Source organism: Dreissena polymorpha, chromosome 8, assembly GCF_020536995.1.
Source record: "Dreissena polymorpha isolate Duluth1 chromosome 8, UMN_Dpol_1.0, whole genome shotgun sequence".
NCBI lineage: Eukaryota > Metazoa > Mollusca > Bivalvia > Myida > Dreissenidae > Dreissena > Dreissena polymorpha.
In genome coordinates, this window is record NC_068362.1 from 32591640 (window position 1) to 32613757 (window position 22118).

Sequence of the window (22118 nt, forward strand, 5' to 3'; positions counted from 1 at the left end):
TTGTTGTTATCAAGCGCACAAACAAGTGCAATATGCTATATAATTCAAATTCTTATTATATACAATAATTTGTATTTAAATTGTTGCAAATAACTTACAAACAGGAGAAACAAAATAACATTTTTTGTGTGATTATAATTTTAAAAGCAAACTTATGTAACTGATGTAAAGGAACTAGACAGGAAAGTCTCATTATTGATTGCTAGCTCTACTGGCCGAAGGCCGGAAGAGCTTATGTGATGGCGTGGTTTCCGTCCGTGCGTGCGTGCATTAGACTTGTTCTTGTTTACGCGATTAAGTCCAGAGTTTTCATCAGATTCTTTTCAAACTTGTTCAGTGTCTTTATATTAATGAGGACTCGAATCCTATTGAAAATGGGTAACATCAGAGTAAAAAGTCCAGAATTATCTCCCCTTGAATTGAGAAAATTGTGAAATAAGGCTTGTTTACGCAATTAAGTCCACAGTTTTCATCCAATCATTTCCCAACTTGCACAGTGTCTTTTTCTGAATGATGAGTCAAACCCTATTGAAAATGAGCAATATCGGAGTTATAAGTCCAGAATTATCTCCCCTTGATTTTGAGAAAAAATAAAAATTCTGTTTTTTATGTGATAAAAGTCCATAATTTTCGTTCAATTCTTGGCAAACTTGCACAGTGTCTTTGTATCAATGAGGACTCAAACCCTTTTTTAAAAAGAGCAATATCGAAGCAATAAGTCCAGAATGACTTCCCCTTGAATATGAGAAAATTTTGAAATCCCACTTGTTTGCGCAATTAATTCCACAGTTTTCATCCAATTATTTCCAAATGTGCACAGTATCTTTATATCAATGAGGACTTGAACCAGACTGAATATAAGCAGTATCGGAGAAATAAGTACACAATAATTTCCCCTTGAATTTGAAAATTTCTCCTTGTTTGCGCGATTAAATACACAGTTTCCATCTTATTCTTTCCAAACTTGCACAGTGTTTATAGCAGTAGAGCGATTCAGGCCCTCATGGGCCTCTTGTTTTTCTAGGAAGCCATTTATCCAATGTTGTTTGTTTACCCTGGTAGGTGAAGGACCGACTGAAGAAGATGGGCCAGCTTCATCCACTGAACATCTTCCTCAAGCAGGAGATTGACCGCATGCAGAGGGTGATCACGATTGTCCGAGTCACCCTCAGTGACCTCAAACTGGCCATTGAAGGCACCATCATCATGTCTGAGGTACAGTGTTGATTATCATGTTGGTGGTGATGGTGTAAGCGTTAACATTTGAAGGGCGTTTAATTAAAACCTTTGTGAACATTTAATTGTGATAAAGATATCTGTTTAAGTGCATAGACTTGAAGATTCTAATAATGTATTGACATCAAATGCACAAAATATGGTTTATATAGATACGTAGGTTATTATCCCCCTCCATAGGCGGAGGGATATTGTTTTGGCGTTGTCCGTCTTTCCGTCCAACTTTCTGTCCGTCCGGCACTTTTGTGTCTGGAGCCATATCTTAGGAGTGCTTTGGCGGATTTCAATGAAACTTGGTATGAGTATATATATGGATAAGAGGATGATGTACGCCAAATGGCATTGTACACCATCTGTTAATAACAGAGTTATAGCCCTTTGTATCTTGGAAAAATGCTTTTTTGTGTCCGGAGCCATATCTTGGAGGTGCTGTGGCGGATTTCATTGACACTTGGTATGAGTATATATATATGGATAAGAGGATGATGCATGCCAAATGGCATTGTACATCATTGGATAATAAAGGAGTTATGGCCCTTTGTATCTTGAAAAATGCTTTTTTGAGTGTCACTTTTGTGTCTGGAGCCATATCTTAGAAGTGCTTTGGCGGATTTCAATGAAACTTGGTATGAGTATATATATTGATAAGAGGATGATGCACGCCTAATGGCATTGTACACCATCTGTTAATAACAGAGGAATGGCCCATTGTATCATGGAAAATTATTTTTTGTGTCTGGAGCCATATCTTGGAAGTGCTTTGGAGGGTTTCATTGAAACTTGGTATGAGTATATATATGGATAAGAGGATGATGCACCCCAAATGGCATTGTACACCATTGGATAATAAAGGAGTTATGGCCCTTTGTATCTTGAAAAAATGCTTTTTTGAGTGTCAAATATGACACTTTTGTATCCAGAAGCATATTGGCGGGGGATAACAATTCAACAAATTTGCTTGTTTATCAGAAACTTATGTTGTGAAATCAGATGATTATCTTGACTAAAGAAGTATAAAAATATGTTTAAATGTTGGTTTGTGGCACATACAGATGGTAGAAGAAAAATAGCTTGTGATTGGCTCAATCTCAAGCTGTTTCTTTACTAATTACACATAATAACAAGGTGTTAGCCTCGCTATGGGGAAAAAGATGCTTGATATAGGGGCCTGAAGTGTCATCATAGACAAACCTGTTCTGTCTGCACAGGCTAATTAGGGACAACACTTTGCTTTAATTGTATTTTCCTTTTGAAAGAATTCTCTTCTAAGCGTTAATCCATTTTGGGCAGAAAGTGTCAATCCTATTATGCCTGTGCCAACTGCACAGGCTTATCTGGGATGACACTTAATATACATGCACTAAGCCCAGTTTTTTCAGATCAAGGCTTGTTTGTTTTCAGGACCTGCGTGACGCACTGGACAACATGTTTGATGCCAAGGTGCCCAGCCTGTGGAGGAAGGTGTCCTGGCAGTCTTCCACGCTGGGCTTCTGGTACACGGAGCTGCTAGAGAGGAATGAGCAGTTCAGTCGATGGGTGTTTGAAGGCAGGCCTTTTGTCTTCTGGATGACAGGGCTGTTTAATCCACAAGGTGACGCCTTTGGCTTTTGTTCTGAGAATAATTGAAGCAAAGAAATATGACACAGTTATATTACTATGATAGTTGACTTGCCAATGGGTCACATACTTTTAAAAATAATTTGCCACCATGAATTTTAACAATGGGTATGTGGGCGTCCTCTTTACAAAACCCCTTGCTCCTTCATCATACTGATGGCATTTCAAATAAATCTTCCTCTTAACAAATTAAGCTTCAATTTGATAAAACAGGACTTAGTGCATGTGATAAGTGTCATCTTAAATTATCCTGTCCAATCAGCACAGGCTAATCAGGGACAACACTGTCCATCTATATTGGATTTTTGATGAGGTAGGACTTCCTTAAACAAAAAATAATATAAGCAGAAAGTGTCCCTGATAAGCCTGTGTGGACTGCACAGGCAAACGTAGGGCACATGAATTAAGCCCATTTTTTTCAGAACAAGGCTAAATTGTTTTAAACTTTCACCATGATGAACCAAATGAGAAAGGCATGCGAGTGAAGTGATAAATCTGTGCTATCATCCCCAGGTTTCCTGACTGCCATGAGACAGGAGGTGACTCGCGCACACAAGGGCTGGGCGCTGGACTCAGTCACACTGCACAATGATGTACTGAAGCACAGCAAGGAGGACATTATGGGTGCCCCTTCAGAGGGAGTCTTCATCTACGGCCTATACCTGGACGGAGCCTCCTGGGACAGGCGCAACTGTCGCCTCACAGAGTCCAATCCCAAGGTGCTGTTCACTCTGCTACCCGTGGTTCACATGTACGCAGTCAACTCTACGGCCCCCAAGGACCCCCGCCTGTACCTGTGTCCTGTCTACAAGAAACCCCACAGGACTGATCTCACCTACATCACCTTCATTGTGCTGAAGACCACACAAAATCCTGACCACTGGATACTCAGGGGAGTGGCTGCACTCTGTGACATTAAATAAGCTCCTTGTTTATTTATGTGTACATGTTATCAAAAACATTCTAATTATTTCATTGACATTATTTATTGGTAAATGTTGATTTTAAATATCTCATTTGTAAATTTACCTGTTCTTTACTGTTGAAGAAATAAAATGTCAAGTTCATGTTGCTTACGTGCGCAGTCAGATTTAAATACGACAAAAAAAAATAATATTGTAAGACTTGGTACCTTCACACAGAAATAATGATTAGCTTACAGTAAAATTGTTGTGTTCCTTGTTCATATCAAATTATATACTCCACACAGTACTAAATTTAATTCTGAAATGTTATGAAAATATGGAAAGCTTATATAATAAAATACACAAAATACACATAACTTTTTCCAAACCGTTCAACTTTTTTAAGCAAATAGTATTTAGAAGGAGAACTTTTTAGACCTCTCAGACGCAGGACTTAAAGCATTAAATCCCAAAACTATGCCTTATCAAACTGATTTCAGTACTTATTATGTCAGGCTTTATGAGTTGATATTTGTATATAAAATACTGATATATGTTTTGAAAATTTTATACAAAGTTACAATATTATTAGAGCACATTTTGTGCGTTTGTTCAGGAAAATTTTCCAAAAATGCGTAACTAATGCTCTCAGTGCCCCAGGACTTATTGTCGGGATCATGTTTCAATTATTATAGCCATAATTCTGACTCTTTATTTTTCATATACTTCTGTGTGTAGGTATGAGCAAAACTCTTACAAGCTCCAAATGGATTGAAACTGTGGATAGAACTAGATATCATGGCAAACCATCTCACAATTTTGCTAGAATTACCAGTAAGGCCCTGTATTTTGCACATGGGTACCATTAAGTAAACAATCTCTGCCAAGCCCAACTCATCTTGCATTTCTTAAAGGATATTTACCAAACTTTCAAGACTGAACATAAGTTAACCTGCGCATGTTGTTATGCCTTTGTGATTTAATTATTTTGCGTGCAATTCAAGTCCTTTTATGACCCCTTCGTCGAAGGCAGCATACAGAAATTGCACTGCCAGTCCTTCACCCTGGATGTCTGTCCAAAAAATTCATATTATCAGCAATTACTTTGCAATAAATCATTAATGGATTTTAAAATAATTTGGCACAAATGTCAACAGTCGTCACAGGACGTGTTGCTTGATACACCTGCTTTTCAACTCCAAGGTCAAGGTAACATCAAAGGTCAAATTTTGCCCCAAAAATCTTGTAAACGATCTTAAGACCATGTGTTGGGTGTAAAGCCTGACTACCTCAAAGGTCAAGGTTACTTATATGTCACTAGTTACATTTGGCCATAAAACATCCTGAAATTTCCTGTCTCAGCAATAGCTTTGCAATATAGAGGTGGACTTGTAAATACCCAAGTCTCGATGTGATATGTCGAAATTAGGATGCGGTGGCGGTAGAATGCAAGAATACAATGCGAGATTGTGATCAAATCGTGTTTTCCATAATTGTTTGCATAACGATTGTACGTAATGTCAGTCAACAAAACACCATTATGAAAACATACAATTACATTCGGCCACAACTGGGGTGAATGATATGTAGGAAAAATAAAAACAATTCTTGAGCATAAATTACTTTGGTACCTTCTAGTGAAGGTTTCTGATGTCAAATGAACATTATCCAGACCGTTTTTCTTCGCTTATAGAAAATAATTATGATTATCCCCAAGAATGTCATCTGTGTTCTTTCATGCTGAAGTGGTTTTCTGTCTAAATATGCTCATCAACTATCTACATGTTTATCTTTCTCTAAGTGATAACACCTTTGACAATACTGTTACACATGCCACACCTCGGCTGCTATTTTGACTAATGTGTTCATTGTAGTTGCATATATAACCATTAGTATACGGTTTAAATTGCATTTCAAAGTGTACGCTATCTAGCAATTTAAGTGCAAACATAGACTTCATACAGCTTTAAGGTCATAATTTCTGTAAAAGAAACTTCTGATTCTCAAAGTCATTGTGAATGACAGTCACTTTGAGATAAAAGTTCATCAATATTAGGAACAATTATTTTATAAGTACGACAATAAATAATGTAAAAAGCAACATCTTTTTTAATCTTTTTAATAACTATCAAGAGTTCATCTTGAAATTGTAAACAATAATTTTTCACAAACAAAAATTTTAAGCACACCTTAGTTACAGGAAAGCTTATTTCCTTTTATAATCTTTGAATTTTTACAGAAGTGTATTTCCTTAAATTGTTTTTGAAAATGTATAGACTTGTTAGCTATAACTTATAAACACATATAACAGTACATAAACCTTTAACGAAAATATCTTGTTTTTTCAAAAACACCACAAAACATGTACAGTTAACATAACTTTCCATTCTCTCAGTAAACACATCAATCTTAGTATGTCAGAAAACAAAACTCTCCTTATAATAGTCAACATGAAGTCTGTTTAGGGCATTTCTTGTACAGCTTTCACACATTTTGCCATGGTCTGTGATGCTCGACCAATAGAGTTTGTCATATAGAAATCCTTCAAGTTTAGCAAAGACGGTGTCAGTGGTTTTTCTTCCAATTTTCCAGATATGCCCTGAAAAGACAGAAGGGCAAAGTTTAAATACCAACCTTGTGCAATAAGTTATCAACGTTTAGTACAGTAAGAAGTATCCCATCATTCCCTTAAGAAGTAATACACATGAGCCACAGACTGGGAAAACAGGGCTTAATGCGCCTGTGTAATGTCCCACATTAGTCTGTTCTGTGGGCACTGAATCATGGACAATAATTTCCGCTTTGATGGTCTTTTTCTGTAAAGGAATTTTCTTCTTAGTGAAAATTCAGTTTAGGCAAAATGTAATGTCCCAGATTAGCCTGTTCAGTTTTACAATATACGTATATGCATTAAACCCTGTTCTCCCACAGACAGACTCAACAAGGCTGCACAGAGGATAACATGAACACTTTTAAAGCCAATCTTTTACCTGCAATTACTGATGTAACTGACTGAAATGGTTGTTATTCAATCTGCAAAACAATTATTATTTTTTAAGTTCAAAACAAATAACCAGCATGTTGTGTGCTAGGTCAAGGTTCAAGTAATGTATTCACTTACAGCTGCAAGTTCCTGTGCCTGTTTGAAGTAGTTGGCATCCTCGGCTGCCCCGTACTGTACAAGATTGGGTGAGACGTCGTACAGGCGGTCTCTCACATCCTGAATACGATCATAGGGCAGGGCATTGCCTGTCATCTGTGGGAGAGATACAAATTACGTGTCAAGTGCACAATATTTCACTTAAGGCTCAAACAAAATGTATACTAGTGAACACAATTTTTTTTAGACAACACACTTTGTGTCCGATTTTCACACAAATGCTTTATTACGGGCAATTTATATCATGAAAATGGTTTGCAATATAAATGATGATTAAAATAGCCCATGTTTGTGCAAGCAATTTTTTGTACACAATTTGAAGTTAGGTCTGTTACTAAAAAATCAAAGATTGTGTATTCCAAAAAAGAAGAAATCATAGCAATTGACAAAGATATGTTTTGAGTTTGTTAAATAAACATGTCTCATTCAAAAACATAAGTATACTGTCCACAATGTCCTCAACAAGCATGGTTATGATCACCAGTATACTGTCCACAATGTTCTCTACAAGCATGGTTATGATCACCAGTATACTGTCCACAATGTCCTCTACAAGCATGGTTATGATCACCAGTATACTGTCCACAATGTCCTCTACAAGCATGGTTATGATCACCAGTATACTGTCCACAATGTCCTCTACAAGCATGGTTATGATCACCAGTATACTGTCCACAATGTCCTCTACAAGCATGGTTATGATCACAAGTATACTGTCCACAATGTCCTCAACAAGCATGGTTATGATCACCAGTATACTGTCCACAATGTCCTCAACAAGCATGGTTATGATCACCAGTATACTGTCCACAATGTCCTCAACAAGCATGGTTATGATTACCAGTATACTGTCCACAATGTCCTCTACAAGCATGGTTATGATCACCAGTATACTGTCCACAATGTCCTCTACAAGCATGGTTATGATCACCAGTATACTGTCCACAATGTCCTCTACAAGCATGGTTATGATCACCAGTATACTGTCCACAATGTCCCCTACAAGCATGGTTATGATCACCAGTATACTGTCCACAATGTCCTCAACAAGCATGGTTATGATCACCAGTATACTGTCCACAATGTCCTCTACAAGCATGGTTATGATCACCAGTATACTGTCCACAATGTCCTCAACCAGCATGGTTATGATCACCAGTATACTGTCCACAATGTCCTCTACAAGCATGGTTATGATCACAAGTATACTTCCACAATGTCCTCTACAAGCATGGTTATGATCAGCAGTATACTGTCCACAATGTCCCCTACAAGCATGGTTATGATCACCAGTATACTGTCCACAATGTCCTCAACAAGCATGGTTATGATCACCAGTATACTGTCCACAATGTCCTCAACAAGCCTGGTTATGATCACCAGTATACTGTCCACAATGTCCTCAACCAGCATGGTTATGATCACCAGTATACTGTCCAGAATGTCCTCAACAAGCATGGTTATGATCACCAGTATACTGTCCACAATGTCCTCAACAAGCATGGTTATGATCACCAGTATACTGTCCACAATGTCCTCTACAAGCATGGTTATGATCACCAGTATACTGTCCACAATGTCCTCAACAAGCATGGTTATGATCACCAGTATACTGTCCACAATGTCCTCTACAAGCATGGTTATGATCACCAGTATACTGTCCACAATGTCCTCTAAAAGCATGGTTATGATCACAAGTATACTGTCCACAATGTCCTCTACAAGCATGGTTATGATCAGCAGTATACTGTCCACAATGTCCCCTACAAGCATGGTTATGATCACCAGTATACTGTCCACAATGTCCTCAACAAGCATGGTTATGATCACCAGTATACTGTCCACAATGTCCTCAACCAGCATGGTTATGATCACCAGTATACTGTCCACAATGTCCTCTACAAGCATGGTTATGATCATCAGTATACTGTCCACAATGTCCTCAACAAGCATGGTTATGATCACCAGTATACTGTCCACAATGTCCTCAACAAGCATGGTTATGATCACCAGTATACTGTCCACAATGTCCTCAACAAGCATGCTTATGATCACCAGTATACTGTCCACAATGTCCTCAACAAGCCTGGTTATGATTACCAGTATACTGTCCACAATGTCCTCAACAAGCCTGATAATGATCACCAGTATACTGTCCACAATGTCCTCAACAAGCCTGGTTATGATTACCAGTATACTGTCCACAATGTCCTCAACAAGCATGGTTATGATCACCAGTATACTGTCCACAATGTCCTCAACAAGCATGGTTATGATCACCAGTATACTGTCCACAATGTCCTCAACAAGCATGGTTATGATCACCAGTATACTGTCCACAATGTCCTCTACAAGCATGGTTATGATCACCAGTATACTGTCCACAATGTCCTCAACAAGCATGGTTATGATCACCAGTATACTGTCCACAATGTCCTCAACAAGCATGGTTATGATCACCAGTATACTGTCCACAATGTCCTCTAAAAGCATGGTTATGATCAACAGTATACTGTCCACAATGTCCTCTACAAGCATGGTTATGATCACCAGTATACTGTCCACAATGTCCTCTACAAGCATGGTTATGATTACCAGTATACTGTCCACACTGTCCTCTACAAGCATGGTTATGATCACCAGTATACTGTCCACAATGTCCTTTATAAGCATGGTTATGATCACCAGTATACTGTCCACAATGTCCTCAACAAGCCTGGTTATGATTACCAGTATACTGTCCACAATGTCCTCAACAAGCATGGTTATGATCACCAGTATACTGTCCACAATGTCCTCAACAAGCATGGTTATGATCACCAGTATACTGTCCACAATGTCCTCAACAAGCATGGTTATGATCACCAGTATACTGTCCACAATGTCCTCTACAAGCATGGTTATGATCACCAGTATACTGTCCACAATGTCCTCAACAATCATGGTTATGATCACCAGTATACTGTCCACAATGTCCTCAACAAGCATGGTTATGATCACCAGTATACTGTCCACAATGTCCTCAACAAGCATGGTTATGATCACCAGTATACTGTCCACAATGTCCTCTAAAAGCATGGTTATGATCAACAGTATACTGTCCACAATGTCCTCTACAAGCATGGTTATGATCACCAGTATACTGTCCACAATGTCCTCTACAAGCATGGTTATGATTACCAGTATACTGTCCACACTGTCCTCTACAAGCATGGTTATGATCACCAGTATACTGTCCACAATGTCCTTTATAAGCATGGTTATGATCACCAGTATACTGTCCACAATGTCCTCAACAAGCCTGGTTATGATTACCAGTATACTGTCCACAATGTCCTCAACAAGCATGGTTATGATCACCAGTATACTGTCCACAATGTCCTCTACAAACATGGTTATGATCACCAGTATACTGTCCACTATGTCCTCCACAAGCATGGTTATGATCACCAGTATACTGTCCACAATGTCCTCTACAAGCATGGTTATGATCACCAGTATACTGTCCACAATGTCCTCTACAAGCATGGTTATGATCACCAGTATACTGTCCACAATGTCCTCAACAAGCCTGGTTATGATTACCAGTATACTGTCCACAATGTCCTCAACAAGCATGGTTATGATCACCAGTATACTGTCCACAATGTCCTCAACAAGCATGGTTATGATCACCAGTATACTGTCCACAATGTCCTCAACAAGCATGGTTATGATCACCAGTATACTGTCCACAATGTCCTCAACAAGCATGGTTATGATCACCAGTATACTGTCCACAATGTCCTCTACAAGCATGGTTATGATCACCAGTATACTGTCCACAATGTCCCCAACAAGCATGGTTATGATCACCAGATCATATGAGCCACGTTCTGGGAAAACTGGGCTTAATGCAGTAGCGTTTACATCAGATTTTCATTGGGAAGAAACCAAAAAATCCATTAACCCAGCCAGTGTTGTCCACACAGGCTAATCTTGGATGACACTTTACTCACATGCTTTATTAGATCAGTTTAACCATGTCAAGGCTTATATATCTCATTCACCTCTGAGAGAGCCCTGATGATTTTCCAGTCCTCCCTGGCCAACATAGGTGGTGTGACAGCAGTCTTGGTGTACTGTGCCCGCCCCTCCGTGTTCACATACGTGGCATCCTTCTCTGTGTACGCTGCCCCAGGCAGGATCACGTCGGCCATAGCAGCACCACGATCACCATGGTGACCTGAGTGGGACAATATATACCAGTATTTAATTATTTGTTTGAGGGGGGGGGGGAGAAATTTTTTAAGTATAAAATGTGTTCTGCATAGGTTTATTTGTTCAAACAAAATTGTTCTCATAAGAATCACATAATCATACATATCAAGTAACAATGAAATATTAGGTCATGTTAAGGGAAACTTTATTCTGGCAGCAATTCTTTTATTCAGAAAAAAACACACCCTCAATTCCGCCAGAAAAGCACATTTTACATGACCAACTTATCTTTATTTACCTGAGCTTATAACACTATATTATATAAGTAGAAAGTTAAACTCAGATGGCATTTCTTAACTAATCAGATTTGCAGCTTTGTGTAATATGATTAAATGTATCGCTGTGCAACAAAACCAGTATATAACAGCTGATGCATAAAAGCCCATAAGCACTTCAACATGAACGAATATTTTGTACAATATTTCTAAAAATAAAGTAAACATATACAAAATCAATCATCTTTATATCAAAAGCCACAATTTTGACGCTAGATGTGCTCTCGTTACATAGATTTTACACGATACAAATGCTCGTTGTTTTTTTTGTGTCGCAATAAATTCCATGTGAATTTCCAACTACGATATCCGAACATTTACGAGCAAATGCGACATTAACTTTGGGCAGATTCAGAAGCACGAAGTAGTTCCCATGAATATATCGTTCTTCCGACGCTGCTTAAAGCCAATCTCGCATTTGCTCGTAAATGTTCGGATATTGTGGCGGGAAATTTACATGGAAAATATTGTTGCACACAAAATAAACCCCAGCATTTTGTATCTTGTTAAATCTATGTTACCAGACTGCATCTAGCATCAAAATTTAAGCCATTTCTATAAGGAACAATGTATTTTATGGGCAAACTTTATTTTACTAAATATTTTGTGAAACATTCGTTGATTTTGAGTATTTATGTTACTTACTATTTGAGCCTCGTTCTGTGACAATGGGATAAATGCATGTGAGTTAAGTGTTGTTATAGATTAGCGTGTGCAGCCTGCAATCAGGGAGGACAATTTTGGCTTTTTAAGAGTTTTTCATTCTAATTAAGCCTCTTCTAAACTAAACTCTAAAGTTGAGGCAGAAAGTGTTGTCCCTGATTAGCCTGTGCGGAATCTAGGATGATACTTTATGCACGTGCCCGTTTTCCCAGAGCAAGGGTCATGTATAAGTAACCCACAACTGATGTATAACTCTTTCACATAGCATCTCCTGCTCACACATACCCTGGTAGATGACAAAGCAGTCTTTGGGCAGCTGGTCTCGTGTGAGGGCCCCCTCGTCTGCCCCCAGCATGTAGAGTACGCTGGGTGGGTTGTTACGGATGTACTCCACACCAGCCTTATAGCCCAGGTCCAGAGCTGCCACCTGGCTGGCCACCTAGCAACAAAACCTTCAACACTGGGCAACATTTCAGGAATGCAAACAAGAACCAGGAAATCTGTTCTAAGCGGAACATCAATTGTGACCAAGTTTGGTGAGGATTGGATGAAAACTACTTGAATTAGAGAGTGGACAACATGGTGTGGTTTAAAAGATACCCCGTGACCTTGTTTTTGACCCAGCATGACCCATATTCAAACTTACCCTAGACATTATAAAGATACAACTTCTGACCAATTTTGGTGAAGATTGGATAAAAACTACTTGAATTAGAGAGCGGACAACATTGTGATGTTTAAAACCCACTAAGTGACCCCGTGACCTTGTTTTTGACCCGGCATGACCCATATTCAAACTTACCCTAGACGTTATCAAGATACATCTTCTGACCAATTTTGGTGAGATTGGATAAAAACTACTTGAATTAGAGAGCGGACAACATGGTGAGGTTTAAAACACACTAAGTGACCCTGTGACCTAGTTTTTGACCCGGCATGGCCCATGTTCAAACTTGTCCTGCACATCATCTAGTTACAACTTCTGACCAAGTGTGGTGAAGATCAGATTTAATTTACTTGAAATAGAGAGCGGACACCATGCTCAATGTGTAAAAGTACTAAGTGACCCTGTGACCTAGTTTTTGATCTGGCATGGCCCATGTTCTAACTTGGCCTTTAGAATATCTAGATAAAACTTCTGACCAAGTTTGGTGAAGATCGGATGAAAACTACTTGAATGAGAGAGAGGACACCATGCTGAATGTTAAAAAACGCACCAAGTGATCCCTTGACCTAGTTTTTGACCCGGCAAGGCCCATGTTCGAACTTGGCCTTAAGATCATCTAGATACAACTTCTGACCAAGTTTGGTGAAGATCGGATGAAAACTACTTAAATTAGAGAGCGGACAACATGCTGAATGTTTAAAATGCACTAAGTGACCCCGTGACCTAGTTTTTGACCCGGCAAGACCCATGTTCGAACCATGTAGATACAACTTCTGACCAAGTTTGATGAAGATCAGATGAAAACAACTTGAATTAGAGAGCGGACACTTAATACGGACCGACAGACAAGTTCACTCCTATATACCCCCCTAAACTTCGTTTGTGGGGATATAATGAATGGTATTTGTTAAACAGGTTCTTAAGGACCCTGACAATTGTGAAAAAGGGTCAGTAGAAATATATTGGGTTCTCTCCTAATATTTATTTACTGACCCTGTATAACATTAAACCAGGTCAGTAAGAAGCCAGGTAACTAATAATATGGTACAGATGATATGTTTGTGAATAGCAGTTAAAAAATTATATAAAATGTTTTTTTAAAGTTGCGCTTAAAGCATGTGCACAAAGTGTTTTTTCAGAGAAGACATGTTCAGCCTAAACTGGAAGAGACTTCCTTTTAACCAAAGAACCATCAAATCCAAAAGTGTTGTATCTGATTAGCCTTCACAGACTAATCTATGACAACAATTTACGCCCATGCAGTAAGCCCTGTTCTCCAAAGGTGCGCCCCATATATAAACCAAGACTGACCCTGTGAAGTACATTGAGGACCTTCCAGTCGTCTCCACAGCCTGACTGTACCCGGGCGTTCTGGGCCATGGTGGCTACAGCCCGGTGTATGGCGGCCCCATCTTTCCTTTGGAGAGCTGCACTGCCAACAACCACCATTGGGTTCTTAGCTTTTCCTAGTGTCTGAAAATGGAAGTAAAACTGTAAATTTTTTATAAAATTGAGCCTCGCTATCGGAAAATATGTGCGTAAAGTGTTGTCCCAAATTAGGCTGTGCAATCTGCACAGGCTTATCTGGGACAACACTGTAAACACATGCATTTAGCCCTGTTTTTCCACAGATCAGCCCAATTTAACTTAACATTCCTTAATAAAACACACAGAAGGAGGAATAGTATTTAAGGCTCAGTGCTATAGTAGGATATTCCAACTTTGGAAAAAGCATTTTTACAGTTCTACATTTAATCTATAACATGGGACAAAATTGTCACAAAACCAGGTTTTCATTGTGAAAAAAAATCTGATAAAGGGAGAAAACTCAAACTGAACTTTTGAAATGAACAAACAAAATTAACCCCCTTTGTAAGTTTTTTTTTTTTTTTAAATCTATTTTTAGTCGTGGCGACCTTGACATTGGAGATATTGACGTGATTCTTTCGTGCGACACACCGTCCCATGATGGTGAACAAATGTGCCAAATGATTTTAAAATCTCACAATGAATGACATAGTTATGGCCAGGACAAGCTCATTTATGGCAATTTTTGACCTTTGAACTCAAAGTGTGACCTTGACCTTGGAGATATCGGCGTAATTATTTCGCGCGACACACCGTCCAATGATGGTGAACAAATGTGCCAAATGATTTTAAAATCTGACAATGAACGACATAGTTATGGCCCGGACAAGCTTGTTCCGCCCGCCCGCCAGCCAGCCAGCCCGCCCGCATTCGCCAATCTAATAACCAGTTTTTTCCTTCGGAAAACCTGGTTAAAAATCATTGCATAATTTTTGGGGAAGGACATTTTATTCATTTTGTTTCTGTCATTTCCTTGTATCTTAAAATTGACTAAAACCTCTGTGAATGGAAGTAGCAACAGAAAAATATAAAGCTTCGTAAATGATTGCACATATTTGAAAATAAGAATCTTGAAAAATGCATAAAAAAAAACTTTTACTTTCGAAGCTACATAATAAACAATTTTCAGGAAAAACAAATGTATAAGGATCGTGCTCTGTGAAAAGGGGGTTTAATGCATGTGTGTAAAATGTTGCCCCAGATTAACCTGTGCAGTCCGCACAGGCTAATCAGGGATGACACCTTCCGCTTTTATGGTAGTTTTTCGTTTACAGAAATTCTCTTCTTAGCAAAAATCCAGTTTAGGCGAAGTGTCTTCCCTGATTAGCCGATGTGGACTGCACAGGCTAATCTGGGATGACTCTTTACTTCATGCATTAAACCCATTTTCACAGAGCAAAGCCCATTTGTTTTGGAGTTCTACATTAAAACATGTGTGAATTTTCAATACCTGAGCAAACGGGTGTTTCCCAGCTGCGATGTCTGCCAGTATCTTTGTGGAGTCCCCCAGATGGTCATAATCGTATGTCAAGTCCACCCGTGTACCCACCACTGCTACAGTCAGCTCATTGTTGATCCAGCTGAAACACAGAAGATTTGAGCCACACTCTACGAAAACGGGGCTTAATTCATGTGGAAAGTATCGTCTCAGAATAGCACTCATTACATGCTAATCAGGGATGACACTTTCCACATAAAATGGATTTTGTTAAGAAGAGATTTCCTTTAAACAAGAGATTTACTTTAAACAAACAAAAAAACAAAATAACATTTATGCATGAATTTATTGTCCTGGGAAATGGTATTAACTGGGATAAATTCAAACGATCAAGATTATTAAAATACATGTATGAATAATTGATGTGGGATATCTAAATAATGAGGCAACGAATGGGAAAGTGGTATGTGTGACTAATGGTGCAATTGGTCACAACAAATCTCACCTCTTCCTGATTCTGGCATTGAAGAGAGGAGCCTCAAATCTCGGGTTGGTACCAACCAGCAGGATCAGATCAGCTCTCTCAACCCCCTGGATGCCTGTGTTCAGCAGGTAGTTGGAGCGCAGGTCAGTGCTGACAAACACAAACATACACACATACCAACACGGGTTGCATAGGCTGAATTAGAACAATGTTATCAGAGGGGATTGTCACAGGTTGTGTTGAATAAATTAGCACAATGTTATCAGAGGAGATTGTCACAGGTTGTGTTGAATAAATTAGAACAATGTTATCAGAGGGGATTGTAAGTGTTTCTGATGCAATTTAATGACTAACTACTGTGAAACCATTTATTTTCGACAGCACAAAATTTCGTCATTTTTATAAAAATGACGATTTCGTCAGCACTTAAATTTGCCGATTTCTTATTTTGAATTTAAAAAAAATGCGTCAGTCAATATCCGATTTGTGTGTAATACATGTTCGCGATCAATCGCAGTTGCGAAAAATTGTGGTACGAATGCGGGAACACACTTGAGAATCACTGCAGGAGGTGGGGCCTGTTTGTCACATGCCAATTAACTAGTCTTTTGTTATCAAGGGACAGTAATGGACCCTCATAATATATGCCATTCACACGTTTGTTGTTATGATAAGCGGACAAGTGGGATCGAATAACCGTTAACGAGTGTTTGTAACAACAAAGCCAATTGCCAATTAGTCTTATTCTATTATTATAATTGCCATACTGATAACAATTTTATTAAAATGCTGTCAATACCGTTTTAAAACTGTTTGTGTTATACGAAAGAGGTTCCAGATTGTTAAGTGGTTTTTTTTCAAATAAAATGCTTTTTATTCTGATATCAACATTAAAATTATAAACTCTATGTGTGTGTTTGTTCTTAAAAAGTAAACTACCGGTATATAAATCAATAATGTCAATAATTTAAAAATAAATAAATTGATACATATAAAATAGTAATAAGTGTGGTTAAACGCAAACAATCAAACAACAAACAGCAATAAAAATAATCTTTATTTATTTGTGATAAATACGCATGTTGATCACACATCGTCATCTTTTCATTTGGTTTATTGTCTTTCATCGGCATTCGCTGCGTGATGGCTTATATGCAACACCCCTGAATAACACAATGCACCTAATGGGTAATAAAGTTATAAACAATTAGCGCTAATTCATTACCATTCTACATAAACGAAGTCAACGCATTCGATACAGCTGTACTGCACACGCGTTTTAAAGAAGTGTAACTTGTCAGTTAAGTACCTTGTGTAATCTACATCTCTTTGTGTCAAAACCAGATTAATCTTGATTACGAAACAGCAGTGAATGTGTGCATGGATTATGTTGGAATTTAATGCCTCATGTCTACAGTAAAGTTTTAAAATATTGTTCAACTTAGTGTTTATTTTTGTTCAAACATAGAGCATGATTGTTCGTTAGGATCTTAAATTCGTCGATCGGTCGACTGACGAAATTTATGAAAATTAATGCCTGACGATTAATAATGGTTTCACAGTATTGGCTATAATGAATTTGATCATCACCCTTGGAAAACCTGGCTTAATGAATGTGCTTAAAGTGCCATCCCAGATACTGTGCTGTCCACACAGACTAATCAGCAAAGACGCTTTCCGCCCAAACTGGACAAGTGAGACCCCTGTTTATGCTTACAAATTCATTAATTAAATTGCTTATGTGGCTGGTTGGGTAGAAAGTTCTTTCATTGGAGCATTGTTCTGGGATAAAATGGCTTAATGCAGGTGTCATTTGTCATCCCAGATTAGCCTGTGCAGTCCTGAGCTGTGAGAACACCAGTGGCTAATCTAGGACAACACTTTACACACATGCCTTAAGCCAAGATTTTTCAGAACAATTCCTAAATAAAATACAAATGTGCCCTACCCAGCCCCATCCATAGGGAAGATCTCCTCAGTACATAAGGCCTCAGAGCCGAGCTTGTTGAGGTAGTCTTTGAGGGCCACCAGGGCCTCAGCGTCCACCAGACCCCCCGCCACGCCTGCGACCTTCTCACCAGGTACCTGCACCAGCTGTTATGGAGGATAGATTTAGCTATATACCATTGTTCAATATATCAGTGATTTATATATTAACACGCTCTTGTAAAAAACATGCTTAATGCATGTGAATGGATTTTTGCTTCTTTCAAACAAAGCTCCACAAGCGTAAAGTGTTGTCTGTGATTAGCCTGCAGACTGCACAGGCTAATATGGGATGATATTTCACAGGCTAATATGGGATGATATTTCACAGGCTAATATGGTATGATATTTCACAGGCTAATATGGGATGATATTTCACAGGCTAATATGGGATGATATTTCACAGGCTAATATGGGATGATATTTCACAGGCTAATATGGGATGATATTTCACAGGCTAATATGGGATGATATTTCACAGGCTAATATGGGATGATATTTCACAGGCTAATATGGGATGATATTTCACAGGCTAATATGGGATGATATTTCACAGGCTAATATGGGATGATATTTCACAGGCTAATATGGGATGATATTTCACAGGCTAATATGGGATGATATTTCACAGGCTAATATGGGATGATATTTCACAGGCTAATATGGGATGATATTTCACAGGCTAATATGGGATGATATTTCACAGGCTAATATGGTATGATATTTCACAGGCTAATATGGGATGATATTTCACAGGCTAATATGGGATGATATTTCACAGGCTAATATGGGATGATATTTCACAGGCTAATATGGGATGATATTTCACAGGCTAATATGGGATGATATTTCACAGGCTAATATGGGATGATATTTTACGCACTTGCATTTAGCCCAGGCTTTTTGTATATGCAACTCATAGGTTGTTATATACTATGAAAACATGGCAGACAAGCAAGAGCAGTCTCTGGAAATAAAACTTGAAGCAATAGACAAACATGATCTAAATATTTCTGCACAGTTTAACCCTGTACCGCTGAGAAATGCACTATCATGTGTTTGCAGTCAATTAGATAATCAAATTAAGTTAAAGACCTTTCTTACTAGATTCAAGTTTTAAGGCTTCATTTCCACCCATATGACACTGATGAGCAGCTTACAGCATGAAACCTAAGCAGACTGAGAGTTACATGTAGCCATTTTCACAAGAATACCTTCTGTGCGACCTTGACGAGAGCGGTCTCCCAGTCTGTCTGCTCCAGCTGGCCCGCTGCATTGCGCACAAAGGGAGCCGTGAGACGCTGTCTCTTCAGTCCATCATAGGCAAACCTCGTGGCATCTGATATCCACTCCTCATTTACCGCCTAAAGGAGAAACAATCATTGATATATGTGGGGAGAAGAGGTTTGTGACATGACTTGCCCAAAATGCAATTCCAATATTGGTCTTCATGCAACTTGCCTTCTCAAATATTTTCTGTTCAATACATCCGTACATACTCAAGTATCAGTGGCCTTGGCCTTGACCTGGTAGTCCCAAGATCTGTCTCCATACATGCTGGCTTCATCCATCCATCAAGTTTTATCAAGACAGGTCAACACAACTAAAGTTATCGTCAAAAAACCAACTGTTTGATGCTGCCCATCCACCAGCCATACCACAATCTAATATCCAGGATTTTCAACCTAGTTGAAAACCGAGTAAAAAACTAGTAACACACATAAATAATATATTGGCTGATGCATGTCCGATCACAATACAAACGAGCATTTGCTTGGAAAAATGTGGCTTAATTAATGTGAGAAGTGTTCCCTCAGATAAGCATGTGCACTTTTTGATTTTATGAAATATTCTGTGTCAAAGAATTCATGCTAAACAGAATCCAGTCTGGATGGAAACAGTTGTCCCTGATAGGCCTTTGTAGACTGCAAAGTCTAATCAGGGACAATACTTAACACACATGAATTAAGTCCACAGTCTAATCAGGGACAATACTTAACACACATGAATTAAACACACATGAATTAAGTCTACAGTCTAATCAGGGACAATACTTAACACACATGAATTAAGTCCACAGTCTAACCAGAGACAATACTTAACACACATGTATTAAGTCCACAGTCTAATCAGGGACAATACTTAACACACATGAATTAAGTCCAAAGTCTAACCAGAGACAATACTTAACACACATGTATTAAGTCCACAGTCTAATCAGGGACAATACTTAACACACATGAATTAAGTCCACAGTCTAACCAGAGACAATACTTAACACACATGTATTAAGTCCACAGTCTAATCAGGGACAATACTTAACACACATGAATTAAGTCCAAAGTCTAACCAGAGACAATACTTAACACACATGTATTAAGTCCACAGTCTAATCAGAGACAATACTTAACACACATGTATTAAGTCCACAGTCTAATCAGAGACAATACTTAACACACATGAATTAAGTCCACAGTCTAACCAGAGACAATACTTAACACACATGTATTAAGTCCACAGTCTAATCAGAGACAATACTTAACACACATGTATTAAGTCCACAGTCTAATCAGGGACAATACTTAACACACATGTATTAAGTCCACAGTCTAATCAGAGACAATACTTAACACACATGTATTAAGTCCACAGTCTAATCAGAGACAATACTTAACACACATGTATTAAGTCCACAGTCTAATCAGAGACAATACTTAACACACATGAATTAAGTCCACAGTCTAATCAGGGAAAATACTTAACACACATGAATTAAGTCCACAGTCTAACCAGAGACAATACTTAACACACATGAATTAAGTCCACAGTCTAATCAGAGACAATACTTAACACACATGAATTAAGTCCACAGTCTAACCAGAGACAATACTTAACACACATGAATTAAGTCCACAGTCTAATCAGAGACAATACTTAACACACATGAATTAAGTACACAGTCTAATCAGAGACAATACTTAACACACATGAATTAAGTCCACAGTCTAATCAGGGACAATACTTAACACACATGAATTAAGTCCACAGTCTAACCAGAGACAATACTTAACACACATGAATTAAGTCCACAGTCTAATCAGAGACAATACTTAACACACATGAATTAAGTCCTTATTTCCTAGAGCATGGCTCAATTATACAAGACAGTGCAGCCTGTTAGAAAACTGTCACTTACATCATTAGTTCTTGGGAGGATTCTCAGTACTTCATTGGTGCGCGTGTTCACCACAATATTACTGCCGAGGGCATCCATCACGTCCACTGAGTCGATACGCCTAGAAAATGATCATCATCATCATTATAAGCTTTTTGTTTATTACAAAATCAGATGTAACAAAGAACAAGAGATGTGTTTGTCAGAAACACAATGCCCCCTATTGCGCCACTTTGAAGCCATATATTAAACATTTGACCTTGATGGATTACCTTGGCCTTACACCACTCAAAATGTGCAGCTCTATGAGATACACATGCATGCCAAATATCAAGTTGCTATCTTCAATAATGCAAAAGTTATTGCAAAACTTTAACCAAGGTTAAAGTTTTGTGACACACAATGAATGAATGAATGACAGACAGACAGGCCAAAAACAATATGCCCCCGTATGGGGGCATAAAAAACATAAACAATTAAGAATTAGTCTTGTTTTTAAAAATGGGGCTTAATGCATGTGCATAAAGTGTTGTGTCAGATAAGCCTGTGCATTATGCAAAGGCTAATCAGGGACACCAATTTCTGTCTAAACTTAATTAATTCTTTAAGTCTTCCTTTCCTCCTCCAGTGTATTTTATTAAAAAGTCTTCCATGCTAATCTGGGAGGACACTTCCCACGCCTGCATTAAACTCATTTTTCCCTGGATGTGACTCAATTGATGGTGAATTCCAAGCATTAACAAGCAAATTCCTTGAATTGATATCCCCCGCAAAACTAGAGCTTTGTCACAGAAAAAAGCATTTTTTCAAGATACAAAGGGCCATAACTCCGTTATTAACAGATGGTGTACAATGCCATTTGGCATGCATCATCCTCTTTATTC

At 38.4% G+C, this 22118-nt stretch overlaps 2 protein-coding genes across 8 annotated transcripts in view; one reads left to right on the plus strand and one right to left on the minus strand.

Annotated features, from left to right (window-relative positions):
• LOC127840429 (dynein axonemal heavy chain 8-like) overlaps positions 1–3920 on the plus strand; it is a 57671-nt gene extending 53751 nt beyond the window's left edge. The window contains exons 24-26 of the mRNA XM_052368846.1: positions 1063–1215; positions 2638–2827; positions 3367–3920. Coding sequence (XP_052224806.1) covers positions 1063–1215; positions 2638–2827; positions 3367–3776 — 753 coding nt within the window. The 3' untranslated portion in view covers positions 3777–3920. The remainder of the gene's footprint in view (positions 1–1062; positions 1216–2637; positions 2828–3366) is intronic.
• A 1941-nt stretch (positions 3921–5861) lies between these two features.
• Positions 5862–22118, minus strand: part of LOC127840900 (NADH-ubiquinone oxidoreductase 75 kDa subunit, mitochondrial-like) — a 94186-nt gene continuing 77929 nt past the window's right edge. For all 7 annotated transcript variants that reach the window (XM_052369354.1, XM_052369355.1, XM_052369356.1 and 4 more), the window contains 10 exons: positions 21256–21355; positions 19274–19423; positions 18022–18167; positions 16095–16223; positions 15602–15731; positions 14095–14256; positions 12402–12555; positions 10968–11143; positions 6880–7014; positions 5862–6357 (listed from right to left, as the gene is read on the minus strand). In XM_052369354.1, coding sequence (XP_052225314.1) covers positions 6220–6357; positions 6880–7014; positions 10968–11143; positions 12402–12555; positions 14095–14256; positions 15602–15731; positions 16095–16223; positions 18022–18167; positions 19274–19423; positions 21256–21355 — 1420 coding nt within the window. In that variant the 3' untranslated portion in view covers positions 5862–6219. The remainder of the gene's footprint in view (positions 6358–6879; positions 7015–10967; positions 11144–12401; positions 12556–14094; positions 14257–15601; positions 15732–16094; positions 16224–18021; positions 18168–19273; positions 19424–21255; positions 21356–22118) is intronic.